Source organism: Xyrauchen texanus, chromosome 28, assembly GCF_025860055.1.
Source record: "Xyrauchen texanus isolate HMW12.3.18 chromosome 28, RBS_HiC_50CHRs, whole genome shotgun sequence".
NCBI lineage: Eukaryota > Metazoa > Chordata > Actinopteri > Cypriniformes > Catostomidae > Xyrauchen > Xyrauchen texanus.
Window position 1 is genome coordinate 16876692 of NC_068303.1, and position 20468 is coordinate 16897159.

General features: G+C 37.5%; 1 protein-coding gene across 3 annotated transcripts; it reads right to left on the reverse strand.

Annotated features, from left to right (window-relative positions):
• Positions 1-2: 2 nt before the first annotated feature.
• adam17b (ADAM metallopeptidase domain 17b) lies at positions 3-15406 on the reverse strand. Of its 3 annotated transcripts, XM_052095706.1 has the most exons (20): positions 15111-15406; positions 14823-14977; positions 13729-13861; positions 13436-13569; positions 11425-11513; positions 11141-11327; positions 9966-10093; positions 7778-7864; positions 7576-7686; positions 7190-7334; positions 6777-6868; positions 6519-6671; positions 6215-6414; positions 5978-6081; positions 5109-5243; positions 4883-5013; positions 4647-4725; positions 4451-4539; positions 2805-2861; positions 3-2715 (listed from the first exon to the last, which is right to left on the reverse strand). In XM_052095706.1, the coding sequence occupies exons 2-20, from the start codon at positions 14908-14910 to the stop codon at positions 2338-2340; spliced, it is 2520 nt and encodes an 839-aa protein (XP_051951666.1). In that variant the 5' UTR covers positions 14911-14977; positions 15111-15406; the 3' UTR covers positions 3-2337. The 3 variants fall into 3 exon arrangements, with proteins under 3 accessions (XP_051951666.1, XP_051951667.1, XP_051951665.1); XM_052095707.1 differs by having other exon boundaries at positions 6546-6671; positions 14823-15406; XM_052095705.1 differs by having other exon boundaries at positions 14823-15406.
• Positions 15407-20468: the final 5062 nt, after the last annotated feature.

Sequence of the window (20468 nt, forward strand, 5' to 3'; positions counted from 1 at the left end):
CATAAAGGGCAACATTTTTATTTAAAAATGAAAACTATACATTGTTATACAAAACACAGTTTTAATGTTCCATGCATTGTTTAGGAACCAAAGCAAGGACAGTTCAAATACAAATTTCAATTCTGTCATTTATTCACCCTCATGCGGTTCCAAGCCCATATGACATGAGCCCCAGTCATTATTCACTTTCATTGCATCTTTTTGTAATTTTAACTTAAATGGAAAGTGAATAGTGGCTGTCAACATCTCCTTTAGTGTTCCATGGAAGAAAAAAGTATTGTAACAGCATTAAGATGAGTAAATGATGACATAACGATCCCTTTAATCGACACCAAGAATCGGGATTCCACATTGCATGTTTGTACTAATTAGAGTACTTTTGATAGAAAATTACACTAATACACTTGGTAACACAATTTCATACACTGAACAAACAGCCCGCTGAACTCATATTTTGAATAAGATTCAAAGGTGGTTACAGCCACCTACAAATTACACTGAGTCTTACATAAATGTTACACAAAACATATGGAGTAAATATTTCTAAGACACAAACGGAAAAAAAATACAAGGCACTTTAGATACTGTTCAATATCAATACACATTCTTTTAAGAGCAGCTGCAAGATGCATATTCTTGCATATTGTGATGCAGAACAAGTATAATGGCTTGGAGAAATAAAGCTAATTATCTGTCTTTTTAAGTATACAATGACTTTAGTTTCATATAAAGCCAATGTGAAAACATGTCTGCTGTATTATGTATAAGTAACAGTACTGCAACTTGTTGACATTTAAGCACAGTACAAAAAAGCAATCTTTACACATTAAACTAAACAAGTAATTCAGTGCCAAAATCTGAAAATATCAAATACCCCTAAAAATGGAATATGATTGTCTTTTGCAAAGAATAAAAAAAAATGAAAGCACCAGGCCTATAGAGGTTACAAAATGTAATTTGCTAGTGAATGTCAGAGCACATACATGTAAAACTTAGTATCTGAAAACATTATGGGTATATTCATAAAATAACGGGTCTCAAGATCTACTAGCATGCGAAAATCCTCTGCGAAATCCCTCAGACCTGTAAACACTGTATTAGCGTGTAAAGCCTTTAACTTGTTAGTTCACCCAAAAATTAACACTCATTTACACACCCTCATGCCATCCCAGATGTGTATGACTTTCTTTATTCTGCAGAACACAAATGGAGATTTTTCAAATGCAAGTGAATGGTGATCAGACCTTTGAAGCTCCAAAAGGACATAAAGCCAGATAAAGTAATCCATAAAACTCCAGTGGTTTAATCCATGTCTTCTGAATTGGCTCAGTTGATTTTGGGTTAGAACAGACCAAAACATGTCAACATTGCTGTCTATTTGATGACCATGTTTTCAAGCTCGATTACACTTCCTTTAGCCATTTAGCACTCTGCACGTGCGTCAAGAACTAGGAAGTGTAGTCGAGCTTTAAATCATGATTGTACCAAGACACAACATTTTTGATTTTAGTCCGTTCTCACCAAAAACCAACTGGATTGCTTCAGAAGACATGGATTACTTTTAAACTGACTTTATCTTCTTTTTGGAGCTTCAAAGGCCTGATCACCATTCAGTTGCATTGTATGGACCTACAGAGCAGAGATATTCTCCTAAAAATCTTTTTTGTGTTCAGCAGAACAAAGTAGGTCATGCACATCTTAGATTTTCAGTTTTGGGTGAACTATTCCTTTAACTATGAAACTGGTCACGTGTTTATAACCTTGTTCAGATCCAGTGTGTGCGAAACAGGATTAATTCCCATCTAATGCCTGGTCACTGAATAATTTGTGCCTTTTGTCCCTTAGAGGATTAGTGCACCCAAAAATGAAAATTCCTGATAATTTACTCACCCTCAGGCCATCCAAGAAGTATATGGCTTTCTTTCTTCATCAGAACAGGATATAAGGTAGGAAAGAATCCCAGGTTTTTAGCTTCATCCAATGCAAATGAATGAACACCAATTTTTGATGGTCCAAAAAGTACACTTTTCATTTACATTAGATAATTACATTCCTAAAAATCCTAAATCCTGTTCTGATGAAGAAAGGAGGTCATACGCAACTTGGATGGCCTGAGGGTGAGTAAATTATCAGCTAAATTTTCATTTTTGGGTGAATTATTCCATTAATAAAAGTCCAGCACTCTTTAAACATACTGCAATACTGGAACTGTAAGAATATATTATTACATCCCAATGCTTAGCTTTAAGTATTCCCAATAATATACTCCCTCTATCATTCAGCCATACTCAGATTTCCCATTAATTTCATTCTATCGCATTTTATACAATCATGCATTCAACATTCTGTCTCTTTGCTGTTATTCTGTGCATGCCTCTTTGTCCTGAAGGACATGACGTTCTCTCGGTTCTCCGTCAGATCATCAAAGGAATGTGACGCAGAACCAGTATTAGGGAAGTCTTCTCCCAGGGCATGTTCATCCAGGTGGGAATCGTAGCTGAGGTCTTCTTGAATTGTGGCCATGCGTGGGGGCTCCATGGTGGGCAGAGGACACGGAGCTGGGGCTGGAGCCACCTGGGAAAGGGAGACAGGTGGCATGCTGGTCTGCAGGGGACTAGACGCCTGGAAGCGTGGCACAGCAGACATGCCAGATGAGGATACTGGTTTAAAGATCCGCACCGAAGCGGATTCTAGACTGCTCAGCAGCTCTGCATTCTGTAGTTGCACATAAACAGTCACAGGTTTATGAAAAAAATACATTTTATTTGTGAAATTAAATTCTCTATGTTCTGATTGGCACTTACACTGGGGTAGAAGAGTGACTTGGTATTCAGCTCATACTGCTGGTCAAGTTTTTTATCCTTAAGACAAAGAGAGAAACAAAATACATTTGTATTATTCGCTTCACTCTTGGTATGAAAACACTGTTCATCTGTAATTTGTTTCACTTTTCCCTTTTGTCTGTGGTGTGAATGGTCATTTATGACAGCGGTCAGGGTTATCCACCCTTTTTGACCAATGCATTTCCATGACTTTTCCAATCATTTGTGATTATAGGATAAATAATTTTATAAATCATTTTGATTAAGACCGATTAGAGAATAAATAATTTAGATCAATTCGAGAACCGTTTTGACAAACTGACTTAAAAGAACAATTCAATGACAAATTGGACAACACTGTGACAAGCAGGTTTTACTCTTCACAAAAGCAATATTTTAACTCATGATCTATTTTAAAGCAGCAAAAATGGAAACACTTTACAATAAGGTTCCATTAGTTAACATTACATTTACATTTATTCATTTGGCAGACACTTTTATCCAAAGCGACTTACAAAAGAGGAAAACATAAGCGAATCATCTTAAGGAGACATTTGTACGAAAAGTGCCATATTACAAAGTTTCACTAGCATAGTATTCAAAACCGATTTAAGTGCAACAAGACTTTTTTTTTTTTTTTTTTAAGTGACTAGTTAAGTGCTCTAGGAAAAGATGTGTTTTTAGCCGTTTTTGAAGACAGCGAGTGAGTCAGCTTCATGGATGGAGTTGGGAAGGTCATTCCACCAACGTGGTATGATGAAACAGAGTCCGGGAAAGTGTTTTGGTGGCTGACATTAGCTAATCCATTAAGTATTATGAACTAACAATGAACAATATCTTTTTTTAAACAATTTACAGCATTTATTAATCTTTGTTATTGTTAGTTAATAAAAATACAATTGTTCATTGTTGGTTCATAGTGCATTAACTAATAGTGTAAACATAAACAACTTTTGATTTAAAAAATGTATATGTTGCAATTAACATAACCAAGATTAACAAATGCTGTAAACGTATTATTTGAAGTTATATTCATAACTTCAAATGCGATAAGATAGGTGTGGGTGAGAAATGGATCAATATTTAATTCCCTTTTTACTACAAATCTCCACTTTCATTTCCACAATCATCATCTTTTGTTTTTGGCGATTCACATTCTTTGTGCATATTGCCACCTACTGGGCAGGGAGGAGACTTTATAGTAAATAAGGACTAGAAAAAAGAATCAGTTTCTTACCAACAACTATCATATCACTTAAGATATAAATTAAAATACTAGAGTCATAAGGATTACTAATATGCTGTCTGTATGTGCTTTTTGAAGCTTCAAATTTTTGGCCACCATTCACTTGCACTGTATGGACCTACAGAGCTGAGATATGCTTCTAAATATCTTAGTTTGTATTCAGCAGAAAAAACATGTTCATTTTTAGGTGAACTATCACTTTAACTTATGTAAACAAAGTGAACCTTATTGTAAAGTGTTACAGAGAACATTTTAAAATTCCCTGATATTTTCAGGATTTCCATGGTCATGATAAATCAGAGTAGTACAATTTAAGGCCAATCTATTATCAGACAATTCCTCAGAGCTCAAAGTTGTAACTGTTACTGGGGTGATGACCCACCACATAGTGGACCAGAATGCTGAGAGGGATCCAGAAGAGCAGGGAGAAGACCACCACTGAGCCAACAATGTTATCTGCCAAGAATTTCCCTGAGAAAACACACACGCACGCACACACACACACACACATTCACAGACCTAATTTCTCCATTTGGAATTCAAGTAAGCTGAAATCAACAGGTTCACAGGAGACTTACAAAAAGTATTGATGTCAAGCTTCTCAATGAAATCCCACAACCTCTCTATAAAATCCTGGACCTGTTTCATGCATTTGCCCTGGAAAGAATAAGAACAAGTGTTGAAATAATTCAACTTGAACCCATTTCTATTTGTCTTTTGAACTTTTGAATTGATCAGTTTTTATAGTCGTGTTTTACACAAGTAGAACATCATGAACAGTACGTGTATTTTGTGAATACTGTTTGGTACTCACTGCTCCATCACAAAAGCCCACTGTACAGGGTTTGCCTTTCCGCAGAAAAAGAGGGTTGCCCTTGTCATTAACATAGGGAGAGCACACCCCACTCTTACCCCTGCAGCACACCTTACAAGAGTTGTTTGTTTCTGAAGAATTAAATAAAATGGAATAAATGGGCATGTCATGCTCAAGATGGACTTAATAAATATGATTTGCATATAATAACAGTATGTCAATGTACCATTGCAAGCACACGACTGCAGGTTCTTAACAGCCTCACAGAAAGGGATGCAATCTCCATTCAGACACCGCCCGTTGTCCACACAGATGGTCTTATCGGAAAGGTTCTCTGGAGGAGGGCACTGACTGCTTTTTCCTTAAAGAAAACATTGAGAAGAAAACACTGAGAAGAAAAGACTTCCAGTCAGAACAAAGTGCCATACACATAGAGGTGAATCTCACAAAACATGGCAAGGTCACAAATAACATAGTGAAAAGAAGAAAATACAAATATTTGTAAGCAAAACTACATACAGTACAGCATTGCTTAAAGAAAATGAAGCCTATTTTTTGATCTTTGTTTTTTTGCATTGTGACATTGTTTATGACAACGGATCCTTTTCAAATGTCCTTGTTTGGAAAGCAGAAGTCAAGGTCAGTGGGGTAAACTTCAATTCAGTTGTCTGGCCATAACAATTTGGCCCTTGTCAAAGTCACTCATTACTTTACTTCTGCCCATCTCTCCTGCAGTCAACACATTGACTACGAGAACTGATTGTTCGATTACCATCTAATCTACACAGGAGATGATCAACATTATTCGATTCACGTTGTGAAGTGAGTGGTCATAATGTTTTGGCTCATCAGTGTAAATGAATATTAAAACAAAAAATTATATATACACATATAAGGATAACATTATGGTAATGAGAAGGGGGTGCTTAATTGTTGTGACAATAATATCACAATGCAAGTTTTATTGGAATCTTTTGATTTTGGTGAAAAATGTGCCCTGGACGCTTTATGAAATGTACCCATACAGATGTTAATGAAGTACATAAGTGTTATTTTCAGTTGTCTAAACTTAGAGCTTGTCTGTTGAAGTCTCACCTGTGCAGTAAGACCTGCCCTTGCAGGTGGCATCCATTGGCTCCTGACACACCTTGCCATGCTTCTCAAACATGCAGTCTTTGCAGCATGCACTGTTCCTGTCACTGTTGTCCAGAAAGAGAGAAATTACAGACAGAAATTGACATACACACAGGAGATGTCATTTGGACAATGAAATAATTTATGTAACATGTTTGATTGTGCATTTTTTCATGAGTCCACAAGGGGGAGCTCTACCTGCACTCCACATTGGGCCGCAGTTTGCAGTTAGCGGTGCAGCAGCGGTTATTGTTGAGGTGGAGCAGTCCAGGATCACACTCCTCCCCTTCCTCCACCCGTGAATTTCCACACACATTGCTGTTCCTCTCTCTGAAGCAGGTGGAGGCTTTGGATCTCAGTCTCTTTGCTATGGAGATCTTACTACAGTTGGAAAACAGCTAGAAAAACAGAAAAACAAAGCACTTAGGAACTGATCATGTGACATTCTGAACAATGAAAATGAGCTGCAACCAAAGCCGAGACCTTTCAGAGAAGCACATACTTTATTGTTGGAGTGGTCACCACTCACTGCAATAGGGTACATTACATATTTCCCCCCCTGGTCCTCTCTGGGTGCACAGTACGGTACGTCATCTGGATCATGCACGGCACCAAAATTGTGGCCAAGCTCATGGGTGGTAACCAAGTCTGCTTCCTGTTGCAAACACTCAGCAAATCAGCTTACCACATAAAAGCAACCACAAGCATAGAGCAAGCTTAATAATATGTGTTAGGACTCTAATGTAACTGGTACACTTACCTTAGTAAGAATGGTTTTTCCATAATTTTTGGTGCTGGTTAGACCAGTGTTAAGGTATATAGCACGACTGTTAGTTCCTGATGGAGGACACTCTTATGAAACAAAGATAACAAATCAAAATATCATAAGCATATTTTTCAGTAGATCTAATTCAGTTAATTATGTTGGCTTGAGCTTCTGGGGAAATTACTTCATACATCCACAAAAAATCATCTTGACATAAGTTGATCAAAGTCATTTAAAAAACGGTTTAGAAAAGTTCTGAGTAAAAGATCAGCTGCATCATTTGTTGCAGCTGCCTCTTGGGTTTATATTTTGTTATCTAATTTAAGGGCAATCACACATTTTTGGGGTTGACTTAAGTCTCCAAATACTTACAGAAAAGAAAAGAAAGAAAGAAGCCTTGAACTCACTTTCAGAGCAAAGCCCTCCAGGAAAGCCTGGTTTGGATGGGGCCACATAAGCCAAGCCTAATGTGCCTTCATCAAAATCCTGATATGTGAACAGATGAGCCAAGCACACCTTTGATGCATTGTCTGCAATGTCAATACTAAATTGCTGCAGAGAGAAGACAAAAGGTAATTTTTACCACATTTATAATAAACAGTTAGGGTTTCCTTTGCATATTCTCTCTTTCAAACAAATCACAGTTAGAGACAGATTTGGAAACAAAACACAGTTACTTAATAATATTCTTTAATCTCAAGTGGAAGAGCCTCTTATTTATTTCAAATGAATGCAGCGCAGGATCCAGAGAAGATATAAGCTCTTAATAATTCAATGACTGCTGCTCGCTCACCTCCAGCAGCCTCTTGACATCCCAGACATCTTTGTTCTTCACCGGGGTCCCTTTCATATTGAAGTGGGCGCCTCCTGGCTCTACTTGTGTGGGTGTCTTATTAATTATGATCTGAAAGAGATGAATGTATTTATTGACGTTGTGTACAAAATTTAATTGGAATTCTTTATCGGATGGGTTCTCCCCTCAAGGTAACACGTACCTGCTGAATCTGAACTCCATAACCTTTATATTCCTCATCCCATGATGTATTCCGGTAAATGTCATCCACGCGATCAATCAGCTCAATCTAAAAAACATCCAAGGCAAATTCATAAGAATTTGAAACCCAATTCACACATGGTTCCCACACTTTTTGCCCATTGAGTTTTCATGAATTTTCTTGTCATTGTTGATTGGATGCAGATTTGAACCCCTTAAACTCCTATGGACAAGGGCAGGTCCAAAGGGGGGGCGCTATATCACGACAAAAGTCTATGTATAAATAATTCAGGCATATGAGGTATTATTTCAAAGCTTAGAATCTGAACTTTTCAGAGATCTATTCAATAACTGCTACTTAAAATAACAAAATAAGGCCTCAAAATATTTGCGTTGAAAATTAGCACCCCCTAGAGGTAACGGGGTAGAAATATTTATATGAAAATAAAATTCCTTCACATAGCACTTAAATGACAAGTCATATATCAAATAAAAGCTAGCATTCTCAGGAATGTGACTGTTAAGCTTTTAAATTTGAGTGTGAAAAATTGTGGGCAGCAGCCCAAAAAAGCACCAGAGTTTAAAGGGTTAATTAATAGTTTTTAATTTAGACTGATTTGCCAATTAATCAATTAGACTGATTTGAGTACTATTTCAACCAATTAACTGTAAATTACTCTAAAATAGTAAAACTCGCTTGCAAGTCACAGTGATGTCTGATTTATGACCGAACATTCTTTAAAGCTGAGCACAACTTTTACAATTAGAAATTATTTCTCGGGAAACTGATAACCCTACCACTAGACCACACATAATGGCAAAACCGACTGTGATTGATCGTTTTAAATGTCAGTAAGACGACTTTTCCAGTATGGCTGGGCAGTTTTTCCGATTAATTTGAATTTACGTTTTGACCACTTTTTATTTTATTTTGTTTTAATCAAGATTTTGCAAAAAAACATTGCAAACGCTATAGTTAGTTGAGTTGAATATCCACCAAAGGCTAAATAGGGAAGAGAAAAATAATTAATTGCGCTTGTCTTAATGCCACTCCCGATCTGATCAGCTGTACATGTGTGGCGCGATCTAAATGAATGTGACAGGCTAATAACACGGAGACTGATATTAAAGACAGCAGGAATATTACCAGTACAATTGTACATAGTATGATAGTAGCTCAGCTTCTTCCATCATGCAGGTATACATCAGCTTAAGACCATAGCTGGCCTCGGCATGCGCATGTCGATGAATGGTCTCCTTTCTTTTCTTTTTACCCATAAACAAATGTTAGTTACCTGACAGTACGGGCGCTTCATTTCAAATCATGGAGAGGCTATATATGGGAAAATCAAACATCCACCACTCCTTTTGCCATGATGATTCAGGCCGCTAATAATTGTTGCTTTGTTCTGTGACGTGTTTCAAGTGTACTGCATCTATAGCCAACATTTGGCAAGCAATTATTTTGACAAACTTTGCTAGTTAAAATATAATGATAAAATATTTAATATTGCTGCGCTGCTCAGCATAAAATGCTAGAGGGCTCATCTCTATCTGCAGGGGATTATGAATATACACACAAATTGTTTGATATACAATGAGTACGTTCTAGATTAACATAATAATGTATAGATACTGATTTCTAGATAACTTTCTAGATAGACTTGGTTTAGATCAAATGAATACCTACACTGGCTAAGAATTATTTAGCAGTTTTCTTATTCTATTATTCCTGAACATCTGGGTTTATTAAATTTTAATTCATTTTACATTTACACTGTTGACAACTTCACCCTGTGGCATATTTGTACATTTTCCTTGCACAGCTATGTTTCCTAGAATGAAAAGAACTTAGGTTTCTCTAACAATGAAGAACATCCAATTGTAATCATGTTGGAGTACATGTAAGTTGAAACAATTTAATCGTGAATCATCCATAAATTTGATAAAAATCTAAATAATGTTATTATTTTGCCATATCGCCCAGCCCTATTTTCCAGTCTAAGTGGGTTGTTCTTGGCCAATTTAAGCTATTAAATAGGCTTTCCATGATAATTGGAACACTGTGCAAACTTCAGAAGACAACCCCAAACTAATTTCACCCATTTTAGAGGACAGATTGTAATGGATACATTAAGCCTTGTGTAGGTCTGAAAAGCATTCTGAATATCAACCTTGACAACATTTACCAGGTAGTTTAAGGTGGTGCTCTCCTCCTTACGGCCAATGTGTCTAAAAAAGCGGTAGTCAGCCACAAGCAGCAGGGGGCAGGTGTTCTTACTGTGGTCCAAGGTTTGCCTCTTTTCTCTCAGATGCCCTGTGGAAGAGATAGAAAGTGAAAATAGGCAATGTGTGAAAAGGCAAGAGACAGCCATTACACATGAGTGACACAATGACTGTATAAAGCAGATTCTAACATTAGACAGTCTAGAGTTGGTATTTATGAAGTGCTCAGACAGCAGAAAAAGAATGTCTATTGTAGATAAGATGTATTGTTACATAGAGCCATAGAATGTGGTATCAGTCTGAGGATGTAATAATCAGTCATGACTCGTGACATATCAAAGCTCTGAATGTTTTTTAATGTCTGGAATGATTAACTGAGCAGGCTGGGAAGACTGAAAAATGGATCCAAGAGCCTAAACTAAAACAAGGCCATTGAAATCTAGATGCATAGTGTACGTCACTGTGAGCAGAATGATAAAACATTGCAAATACAAAGTGTTGAGAATCGGGACACTCCACTATAAGGTGGGTCTAAAAATGATTGAATGAAGAAATACAGCCTGGCAAGCAATGTAATTACAGAGTTAACAACTCAAACAAACCGTGACCTGGTTTTTTGTGATTTGTTGAATAATGGTCCAAAAAAAGAAAAGTTAGGCAATGTACTTTTTACAGTATTATTGTAGCTATTATTTTTAAAGCATTAAAAAAACAAATTACATTTGTATAGACCTGTTGAGACTTTGATGTGATTTGGTTTTCAAATCAAAATAATATAGTATTGGTTGCTTGTTGATAGTGTAAGGTATAATTATGTTCCATACATCCATAAACTGAAAACCATGTAAAAATAAAATGGAACTGAGGACATTCATTTATATTGGACTAAAAAAAAATAATAAAATAAAATACCCAGAGAGGGGACTTTGCCTTATTTACAGTGGTTCCCAGCCTTGTTTTCAGGTCTTGAAGTCTCCACTAACAAGCTGATGAGTTGAATCGGATGTGTTTGATTAAAGAGATGTGTAGTGTAGGGGAGCCTCCAGGAGCAGGGTTGGGAACCACAACCTAATAAATTCATTAGTCTACCATATGCCACTTGTAAATCTCCATAAAATCATATCTTACAAAGACTTACCATCCTTCTCCTCATCATCTTCTTCTAGTACTCTAGCCTGCGCACTCTCTGGCAGTATCTCACTAGCATCTGTGTTGATGTAGCCGCAAACTTTGGGAGCTGCCATCCGGCTCACATTTCTAATGTCCTCAGAGCGATATACGAGTAACCGACCATCCCGAGGGTCTTCAATAAACCTCCACAGTGGCTGTGGATACCAGATTCATTAGTTGGATGGATGAATGAATGGATTCTCTTTGTTGAGCTAAATAAACTAAATCAGACATTGTGGGGATTTATACTACCTCAATGGTGTATTCAGCTTCATCAGTAAGAATGCGGGCAGTTAAGTCATTGTTGCCAATATGTGCTTGGACTCGCGAATTCACCTCTCCTAGAATGGGAGGATGATGGTTGGCAATGTGATAAAACCATGTGAACTGCATACAAAAAGCTTGATTTAAGATCTGAAAGGTGGTAATTTTTTAGATGTTAAAAATGAATTCTGCTCATCTTAAATGTACAAAGACACCTATAAGCCACTCATTGGTAGTTTTCCCTAAGTGTGAGCACTGTGGAGCTGTGGCACATTAAAAATTACTTTTAAGCAGCCCAACAGAGCAACATTTGGCTCAACCAATGGCCTGAGTTTGGGATGGAACCACCCGTTTGTTCCAATACTGGAAGAGGAGTAGAAACCTGTTTGGAAACCAGTGTTGTAGTCGAGTCTAGCTCATCCAAGTTTGGGTCCAGGCCGAGACAAGAAGGTCGAGTCTAAATCAAGACCGAGACCAGAAGAGGGTTGAGTCCGAGTCCAGAAAAGGCTGAGTCTGAGACATGACACGTATAGGCCTATACTATCTTAATGAATGTGTTAAACTAAACTAAATTTACTTTAGGCTACCTCATATATTGTATGCTTAAGCTTATATTGGTTAAACAGTATTACCAGTCAAGAATAATATTAAATAAATCCCACAGTGAGCAAACTTATATTACAATGTCAGTGTTAAAAACGTGTTAGTAAAAAACAAATTAAATGTACAAGGTGCCAATGTGGCTTTGCATGGCAATACAGACTACCAGCTTCTGTGTTCTATTATATTCTATTTATTGCAAGTAAACATTTCTGGTATATAAAATACAGCATTACTGTACTATAACTAAGATGGACATTAAAAACCAAATAATAATGTATTACATATGACATACTGTATACGCAGTAAATGAACCGTAAACCTTTATTTTCAAATTGTTTACGATTACACTACTATATTCCATTCGTTGTAAGTCAAGTAAACATTTCTGATTCCCTTTGCCTGCAAGCTGTCATCTCGGGTTACTCGAGTTTCATCTCTGTTTTTTCCAAAAAAAAACACCAACCCATTCAATTCTGATGAAGTTGAAAGAAGAATTCCTACATTTTCCTGTGTAGCATGTTGCATTCATGTACTGTAACTATTGGCTTAAGCGTTTTTAAAAGACTTCGGGGCTGGTGTCTCAAGATGCGTTTTTAACTTAACACAAAAACTTTTGAAGCTGACAAAACAGCGATATGCGATGTGATGGTCAAAGATGTCCATCTAGCACATGTTTATGAATGAAAACAACTGAAAAACAGCATGGACAGACGCAAAAACAAATTCTGTGTGAACGGTCCCATAATCGTGACCAAATCCACTTCATCCAGCAGTGTTCTTCAATATCCTAAAACTGTTTTACTGAGTGAAAAACTGCTGATCGATTTTGCTAACCTGTTTGACTCCAAAGAATGATTAATTTGTGAATTTGGCATCACTAGTTCTGATTCTACACAGCCGACAGAAATACGACAAGATCGGTAATATTGTCAGTCAGAACACATTTTTCAAAAAAGTCAATGGGCTCATGGTATATTTTTGAAGGGACTCGACTGGTCTCAGGCAAAAGTCAAATTCCACACTTGTTCGAGTCAAGACCGAGTCCAATGCTCCAGAGACCATGAAAAGACCAAGACCATAAAAATATGGTCTCAATTATGTTTTGGCCACAGCAATTTCCCACTTCACCTTAAAGACCTACAAAAGGAAACTTTGGTAAAGCAGCAATATACACTACAATTTGTTCTTATTCAAACTGTTAACATTAATAATGGTATACATTACCTAAATGGAAATATCAATGACAATATTTGTATTTTTATTACATTAACAGTAAGCAATCATGGATAGGAAATGGTAGGACTTAAAATGCTTAATTTAAAGGGCCTTTTTTTTTGTCCTGTGCATTGAAAATGTCAAGATGTTTTACATTACAAAGTTATACAGTTGCAGTTACCAACAACATGGCCGGTGAAGAAATTTTCCCTCTGGACCTCATACATTTCCTGAGTGCCATCTTCCCCAACCACCACAGCATTAAAGTCATGAGTGAAAAGATCAGTGTTGGTTGTCAGATACAATTTGAAATGCCTGCAAAATAAATAGAAGAGCTCATCAAATAACTGAGCACTAATCTTGGCGATGATTGTGTGTCATAACACTTACAGAATTGGACCCCTTTAGATGACATCACCCTGACACTTCTGTGCACACACACACATAAAATCACACTGGGTGATGAGTACTCACCTCTGTAATGCAGTGAAACTGAGAAGCCTCTCTGCATGTGTGTGCGACTGGACGTCTCTCTTGCGAACCGAATGTTGTTGAAGATTCGACAGCTGAAGAACATCAAAGTCTGAAAGCATTGAGCTGAGCTGCTCTGAAAAAGTCATAATTTGCTACTTTAAATTTCTGAATCAGGAAAACATTATTTTATGTGATAATTACGGATAAGACAAAACAACACTAGTGTGAGAAACAAGCACACAGCCAAAAGTAAACCCTTTCCTATTGTAAATACTGTAGTTTCTTTAAAATTGTACTACACTTAAAAAAAAAAAAGGGAAAAAAAGTAATTGGTTTGTTTAACTTAATTTGTGGACATTGGTTCCACACAATGAATATTAGTAGATTCTACTCAAATGTGTAGAAAAACAACTCAATTAATTAAGTTAACCTAACTTAAATTTGATCTGTTCAAATAACTCTATTGAACCTTGTTGGTATCTGAAAAGCAATACAACACATTTTTTAGTAGTAATGTACCCAACCTAACCATTAGCTCCAAAAAAAATTCCACATGACAGAAACTCCTCTAAATCCCAACATAACAGAACATTAAAAACGAACAAGTCTCCTACTTGTTCGATTTAGCATAGAAATACATACAAATAAGACTTCATTTTAAAATGTACTCTCCAAATCCAGTCCCATGCAAAGCATGCTGCTACTGGAAATCCCCTGACGGGTTTCAGCAATACATTGATGCAACACATATTATTCAGTTGAATCAGAACAGTGGACATAGATGGATTGTAAACAAAGAAAATAAGTTAAGACCAAATGCTAAAGAATTGTGTTGAATTAGCTCATTTGAAACAAGTTAAACGAGCATGCAGTAAAAATCACGTTAGGTGTGAACAGTGAACCCCATTCGTCAGAAATTAGAATCCATTTGAACCTTTAATAGGAACACAATGGGGGATACAGTTGAGATCTAACACACAGTAAAGCGTTTTTAAAAATCAGACAATGGCCATTATGACCTCACTAGAACACTATATTTCGCTTTAAATGTATCCAAAATGTTTTCAAAGTCCAGTGAATCCAGAATAACTCACCATGCTCGCCGTCTAGGACATCTCTAATGGGTCTTTTTGAACACTCCGTCAAGAATATAGACGCCAGAAAGAAAACGACGCGTTTCATGGCGAGGAGGACGTCGTTAATGCAGCATACAGTACTTCACGCAACATAGCGGCAGCGGTATTTAATCCTATGGATTATCAAACTGTTTGAAATCAACATCTGGACATGGTCAACCAAATTCATGCGCTCACAGCTGGTTGAATCAAAACACAGCGACAAAGTATCAAGGAAGTACCAAACAAGACCACAAATACGCTCACCTACATGCCGTTTGGTGTTATAAAGTTTAAAAAAAAAATCACTCTAAAAACGAATCATGCCAAAATCTGGAGTGTATAGTGAAATACCCGGAAGTATTTCGTGTGGATGGAGGGATCTGTTTTAACGCGTCAAAATACAATAGCAGGAAATCACTTTTATCTTTATCTAGAGATCGCATTGGAGACGTTATCAAAAAGCGAAATTACGTAAGGGTTTTAAATAATGTTTTTGGCGTGTTTGCGGTAGTTACGTATGAGGATCAACTCTCGGGCTGCGTCTCAAAAACGAACGCGCTAACAACCTAGACAGTGTTTTTTCGGCATTATGGGTGTGTGAGCGTCTGCGTAGGTTGTTAGTTTACTAGGGTTTGAGACACTTCCTCGGTCTTGTCTGCCTTTATTTTTAAATTCTTACCTCAAACTCCATGAGATTCAGTCCAGTGTCCAAAGGCTCATTTGGTTCACAGTATTCAAGCAGCTGTGTGTTTTATATATATATATATATATATATATATATATATATATATATATATATATATACACACATATACATACATACATAGGCCTACATATACATACACCAAAAAATATAAAGGCTACACATGCTATACAGTGCATCCAGAAAGTATTCACAGCGCTTCACTTTTTCCACATTTTGTTATGTTACAGCCTTATTCCAAAATGGATTCAATTAATTATTTTTCCCAAAATTCTACAAACAATACACCATAATGACAACGTGAAATAAGTTTTTTTGAAATCTTTGCAAATTTATAAAAAAAAATAAAATAAAAATTTAAAATAAAAACTCTTCCTAGAGCTGCCCGCCCGGCCAAACTGAGCGATCGGGGAAAGGGGCCTTAGTCAGGGAGATGACCAAGAACCCGATGGTCACTCTGACAGAGCTCCAGCGTTTCTCAGTGAAGAGAGGAGAATCTTCCAGAAGAACAACCATCTCTGCAGCACTCCACCAATCAGGCCTGTTTGATAGAGTGGCCAGACGGAAGCCACTCCTCAGTAAAAGGCACATGACAGCCCACCTGGAGTTTGTCAAAAGGAACCTGAAGGACTCTGACCGTGAGAAACAAAATTCTCTGGTCTGATGAAACAAAGATGGAACTTTTTGGCCTGAATGGCAAGCGCCATGTCTGGAGGAACCCAGGCACCGATCATCACCTGGCCAATACCATCCCTTCAGTGAAGCATGTTGGTAGCAGCATCATGCTGTGGGGATGTTTTTCAGCAGCAGGAACTGGGAGACTATTCAGGATCGAGAGAAAGATGAATGCAGCAATGTACAGAGACATCCTTGATGAAAACCTGCTCCAGAGCGGTCTTGACCTCAGACAAGGGGATGAAGGTTCGTCTTCCAACAGGACAATGACCCCAAGCACACAGCCAAGATAACAAAAGAAGTGGCTATGGGACAACTCTGTGAATGTCCTTGATTGGCCCAGCCAGAGCCCAGACTTGAACCCGATTGAACATCTCTGGAGAGATCTGAAAATGGCTGTGCACCGACGCTCCCCATCCAACCTGATGGAGCTTGAGAGGTCATGCAAAGAAGAATGGGAGACACTGCCCAAAAATAGGTGTGCCAAGCTTGTAGCATCATACACACAAAGACTTGAGGCTGTAATTGGTGCCAAAGGTGCTTCAACAAAGTATTGAGCAAAGGCTGTGAATACTTATGTACATGTGATTATTAGTATTTTTTTTTTATTTAATACATTTGCAAATATTTCAAACAAACTTCTTTCACGTTGTCATTATGGGGTATTGTTTGTTGAATTTTGAGGAAAATAATTAATTTAATCAATTTTGGAATAAGGCTCTAACATAACAAAATGTGGAAAAAGTGAAGTGCTGTGAATACTTCCGGATGTACTGTAAATACACACACACACACACACACACACACACACACAAATATATACAGTTTACATACACCAAGATAACTGTGCCTTTAAGCGTCTTGGAAAATTCCAGAAAATGAAGTCAAGCATTTAGACAATTAGAGGTGTACCTGTGGATGTATTTTAAGGCCTACCTTCAAACTCAGTGCCTCTTTGCTTGACAACTTGGGAAGATCAAAAGAAATCAGCAAAGACTTCATAAATCAGCCAAGACCTCCACAAGTCTGGTTCATCCTTGGGAGCAATTTCCAAATGCTTGAAGTTACCACTTTCATCTGAACAAACAATAGTACGCAAGTGTAAACACCATGGTATTTACATGAGTATGCAGCCATCAAACAGCTCAGGAACGAGACGTCTTCTATCTCCTAGAGATGAACACCGTTTAAATGTGAAAAGTTCAAATCAATCCCAGAACAACAGCAAAGGACCATGTGAAGATGCTGGAGGAAACAGGTAGACATGTATCTATATCCACAGTAAAACGAGTCCTATATCGGCATATCCTGAAAGGCTGCCCAGCAAGGAAGAAGCCACTGCTCCAAAACCGCTGTAAAAAAAAAAAGTCAGACTACAGTTTGCAAGTGCATATGGGGACAAAGATCTTACTTTTTGGAGAAATTTCCTCTGATCTGATGAAACAAAAACATAACTTTTTTGCCATAATGACCATCGTTATGTAACCAAAAAAAGGGTGAGGCTTGCAAGCCAAAGAACACCATCCTAATCGTGAAGCATGGGGTGGCAGCATCATGTTGTGGGGGTGCTTTGCTGCAGGAGGGACTGGTGCACTTCACAAAATAGGTGGCATCATGAGGAAGGAAAATTATGTGGATATATTGAAGCAAGACATCAGCCAGGAATTTAAAGCTTGGTCACATACTGGTCTTCCAAATGGACAATGACCACAAACATACCTCCAATGTTGTGGCAAAATGGCTTCACAACAAAGGTATTGTAGTGGCCATCACAAAGCCCTGACCTTAATCCGATAGAACATTTGTGGGCAGAACTGAAAAAGCATGCGCGAGCAAGGAGAGCTACAAACCTGACTCAGTTAAACCAGTTCTGTCTGGAGGAATGGGCAAAAATTCCAGCAATTTATTGTGAGAAGCTTGTGGAAGGCTACCCAAAACATTTGAACCAAGTTAAGCAAAGTGGAGCAAAGATTTTTTTCATCTAAACATAAGATTATTTAGGGAACTTGGAGTGTTTATAAAACAAATATAATCGATATAGTCAATAGTGTATCCCTTTTGTTGATAACAACCTTTAGTAGTTTGTTGTAGTTCTCAACAAGTTTTAGGCATTTCTCCTGAGTCGCCGCCGCCCATTCCTCATTAGCAAATCTCTCAAGCTCCTCCAGATTTGTTGGTCTCCTGGCATGGACTAGTCTTCAGTGTGGCCCACAGATTTTCTATGGGATTCAAGTCTGGGCTTAGTGCAGGGCAGTCAAGGACATTCACTTTTCTCATTTGGAGGTAGCTCTTCACCAGAAGTGAGGTATGCTTTGGGTCGTTATCATGCTGGAAGACGAAAAATTTATTGAAACCAAGTTTAGTTGCAGATTGCCTGATGCTGTTTTTCAAAATCTTCTCATAGTCACCTTTTTCATGATTCCTTCGACCCGGATGAGATTCCCAGTTCCAGATGCACTGAAACATCCCCACAGCATTATACTCCCACTAGAATGTTTCACTGTAGGAACGGTGTTCTTTAGGTTGAGCGCCTCTCCTTTCTTTCTCCAAACATAGGCAACATCTCTATGGCCAAAGAGCTCTAGTTTTGTCTCATCTGACCAAAGGACACGTTTCCAGTATGCTTCGTTTTTCTCTAGGTTGTCCTTTGCAAACTTCAGTCTAGCTTGGAGGTGTCTCTTCTTCAGAAGTGGAGTTTTTCTTGGTCTGCAACCTCGCAGTCCATTACGGTGCAGGGCTCTAGTGACAGTCTTTGTTGAGACATCAATCCCAGACTTGGCTAAATCATTCACAAGTGTCTTGGCAGTTGTTCTTGGGTCTTTAGAAACCTCTTGAAATCTTTTGCTTCCTGCCTCTGCCAGTCTTGTTCCCCACTGTGTGGGTCACTTCAAACTTCTTGATAATGCTTCTAACTATGGTTGTCGATTTAACTTAATTCAGTGCGATTAATTTTAATTGTCTAAATATTTTATATATACTTTAATATTTAAAGATAACCATGTATAATTATATATTGATATATGTATAATCATTATATATTGAGTTATTGTAATATGAGGGGCTTTCTCAGCAAATATTTGTATATGCGATTAATTAATCAGGACACCATGTAATTAGATTATACATTTTAATCGATTGACAGCCCTACGTCTAACGGCAGTCCTTGACACCTGAAATTGCTTTGAGAAACGTGTATATCCTTCTGCTTTGTGATCATTAACAATTCATTTTCTGAAGTCTTAACAAATTTCTTTTGTCTTTGCCATGATGAGTTTTAAATTACTTCACTAGTTGTTTTGAAAGATGCTAATCCTCAGTTTGAAGTGCAACTTAAAGGCTTGGGCGGTTAATTAGGAGAGTCATTGGATAACAATGGTTGGTTCCGTAGCCAATCAAACAGATATATTTGGGAAATTTTATAGGGGGGCTAATAATTTTGTATTATATATATATATATATATACACACACACACACACATTTTTCTTTAATAAAAATAATAAAAGAAAAATCAAGGTTACAATGAGGCACTTACAGTGGAAGTTGATGGGGCTAATTTTTGGAGTTTAAACACTGACATTTTAAGATTTTATTTTATAAAAGCACTTGCATTCATTTCTCCTGCTAAACTGTGTATTAAGATGTAAAGTTTAAATAGTAACTTTTACGATCGTTTTAGGGTTTGAGTGTTTAGCACTTCGCTAGGCGAAGTTAGCATGATGCTAGCACATTTTTAGCTTGTTTTAGCACTTCACTAGTCAATGCTAGCATGTGTTAGCATGATGCTAGCACGTTTTTAGCATGTTTTAACGTGTGGCTATGAAGATTTTAGGTCATTACTTTTTGGCTGCTTGATAAAATAAATCCTCTGAGGGAGAGAGAGAGGGAGAGATGCAGGGCTGACAGGCCCTTTTTGTCTGTGTGTGTGAAAATGTCAGTTGGGATTTAAATTTCTGAACATTCCGCAATGTTAAGTCAATGGGAGTTTTTTCCGAGTTTGATCGTCATTTTTAGGAAAACCGTAAGTCCGATCAGTTAGAAAAGATATAGCACACTATTCGGGATTAGTCTGAAGGTCTGTGCCGAGTTTGGTGCCTGTAGCTTAAAAGCTCTAGGAGGAGTTAGATTATCATGCAAAGTAGACTCAAAAGATAAGCAAGCTATTTGATCACACTAAAAAAATGTTGTGCAATACTTTTAACACACCAAGTATTTTAACATTTTCGGATTGGCTTCCAATTCTGAA

Excerpts from the sequence above, each read along its gene's own strand:
- adam17b (XM_052095706.1), bottom strand. The coding sequence starts at position 14,910 with ATGAAACGCGTCGTTTTCTTTCTGGCGTCTATATTCTTGACGGAGTGT. Across the intron at positions 13,862-14,822 it reads TGTCCTAGACGGCGAGCATG|AGCAGCTCAGCTCAATGCTT; the intron begins GTGAGTTATTCT and ends TGACTTTTTCAG. Across the intron at positions 7,335-7,575 it reads ATGTCAAGAGGCTGCTGGAG|CAATTTAGTATTGACATTGC; the intron begins GTGAGCGAGCAG and ends TTCTCTCTGCAG.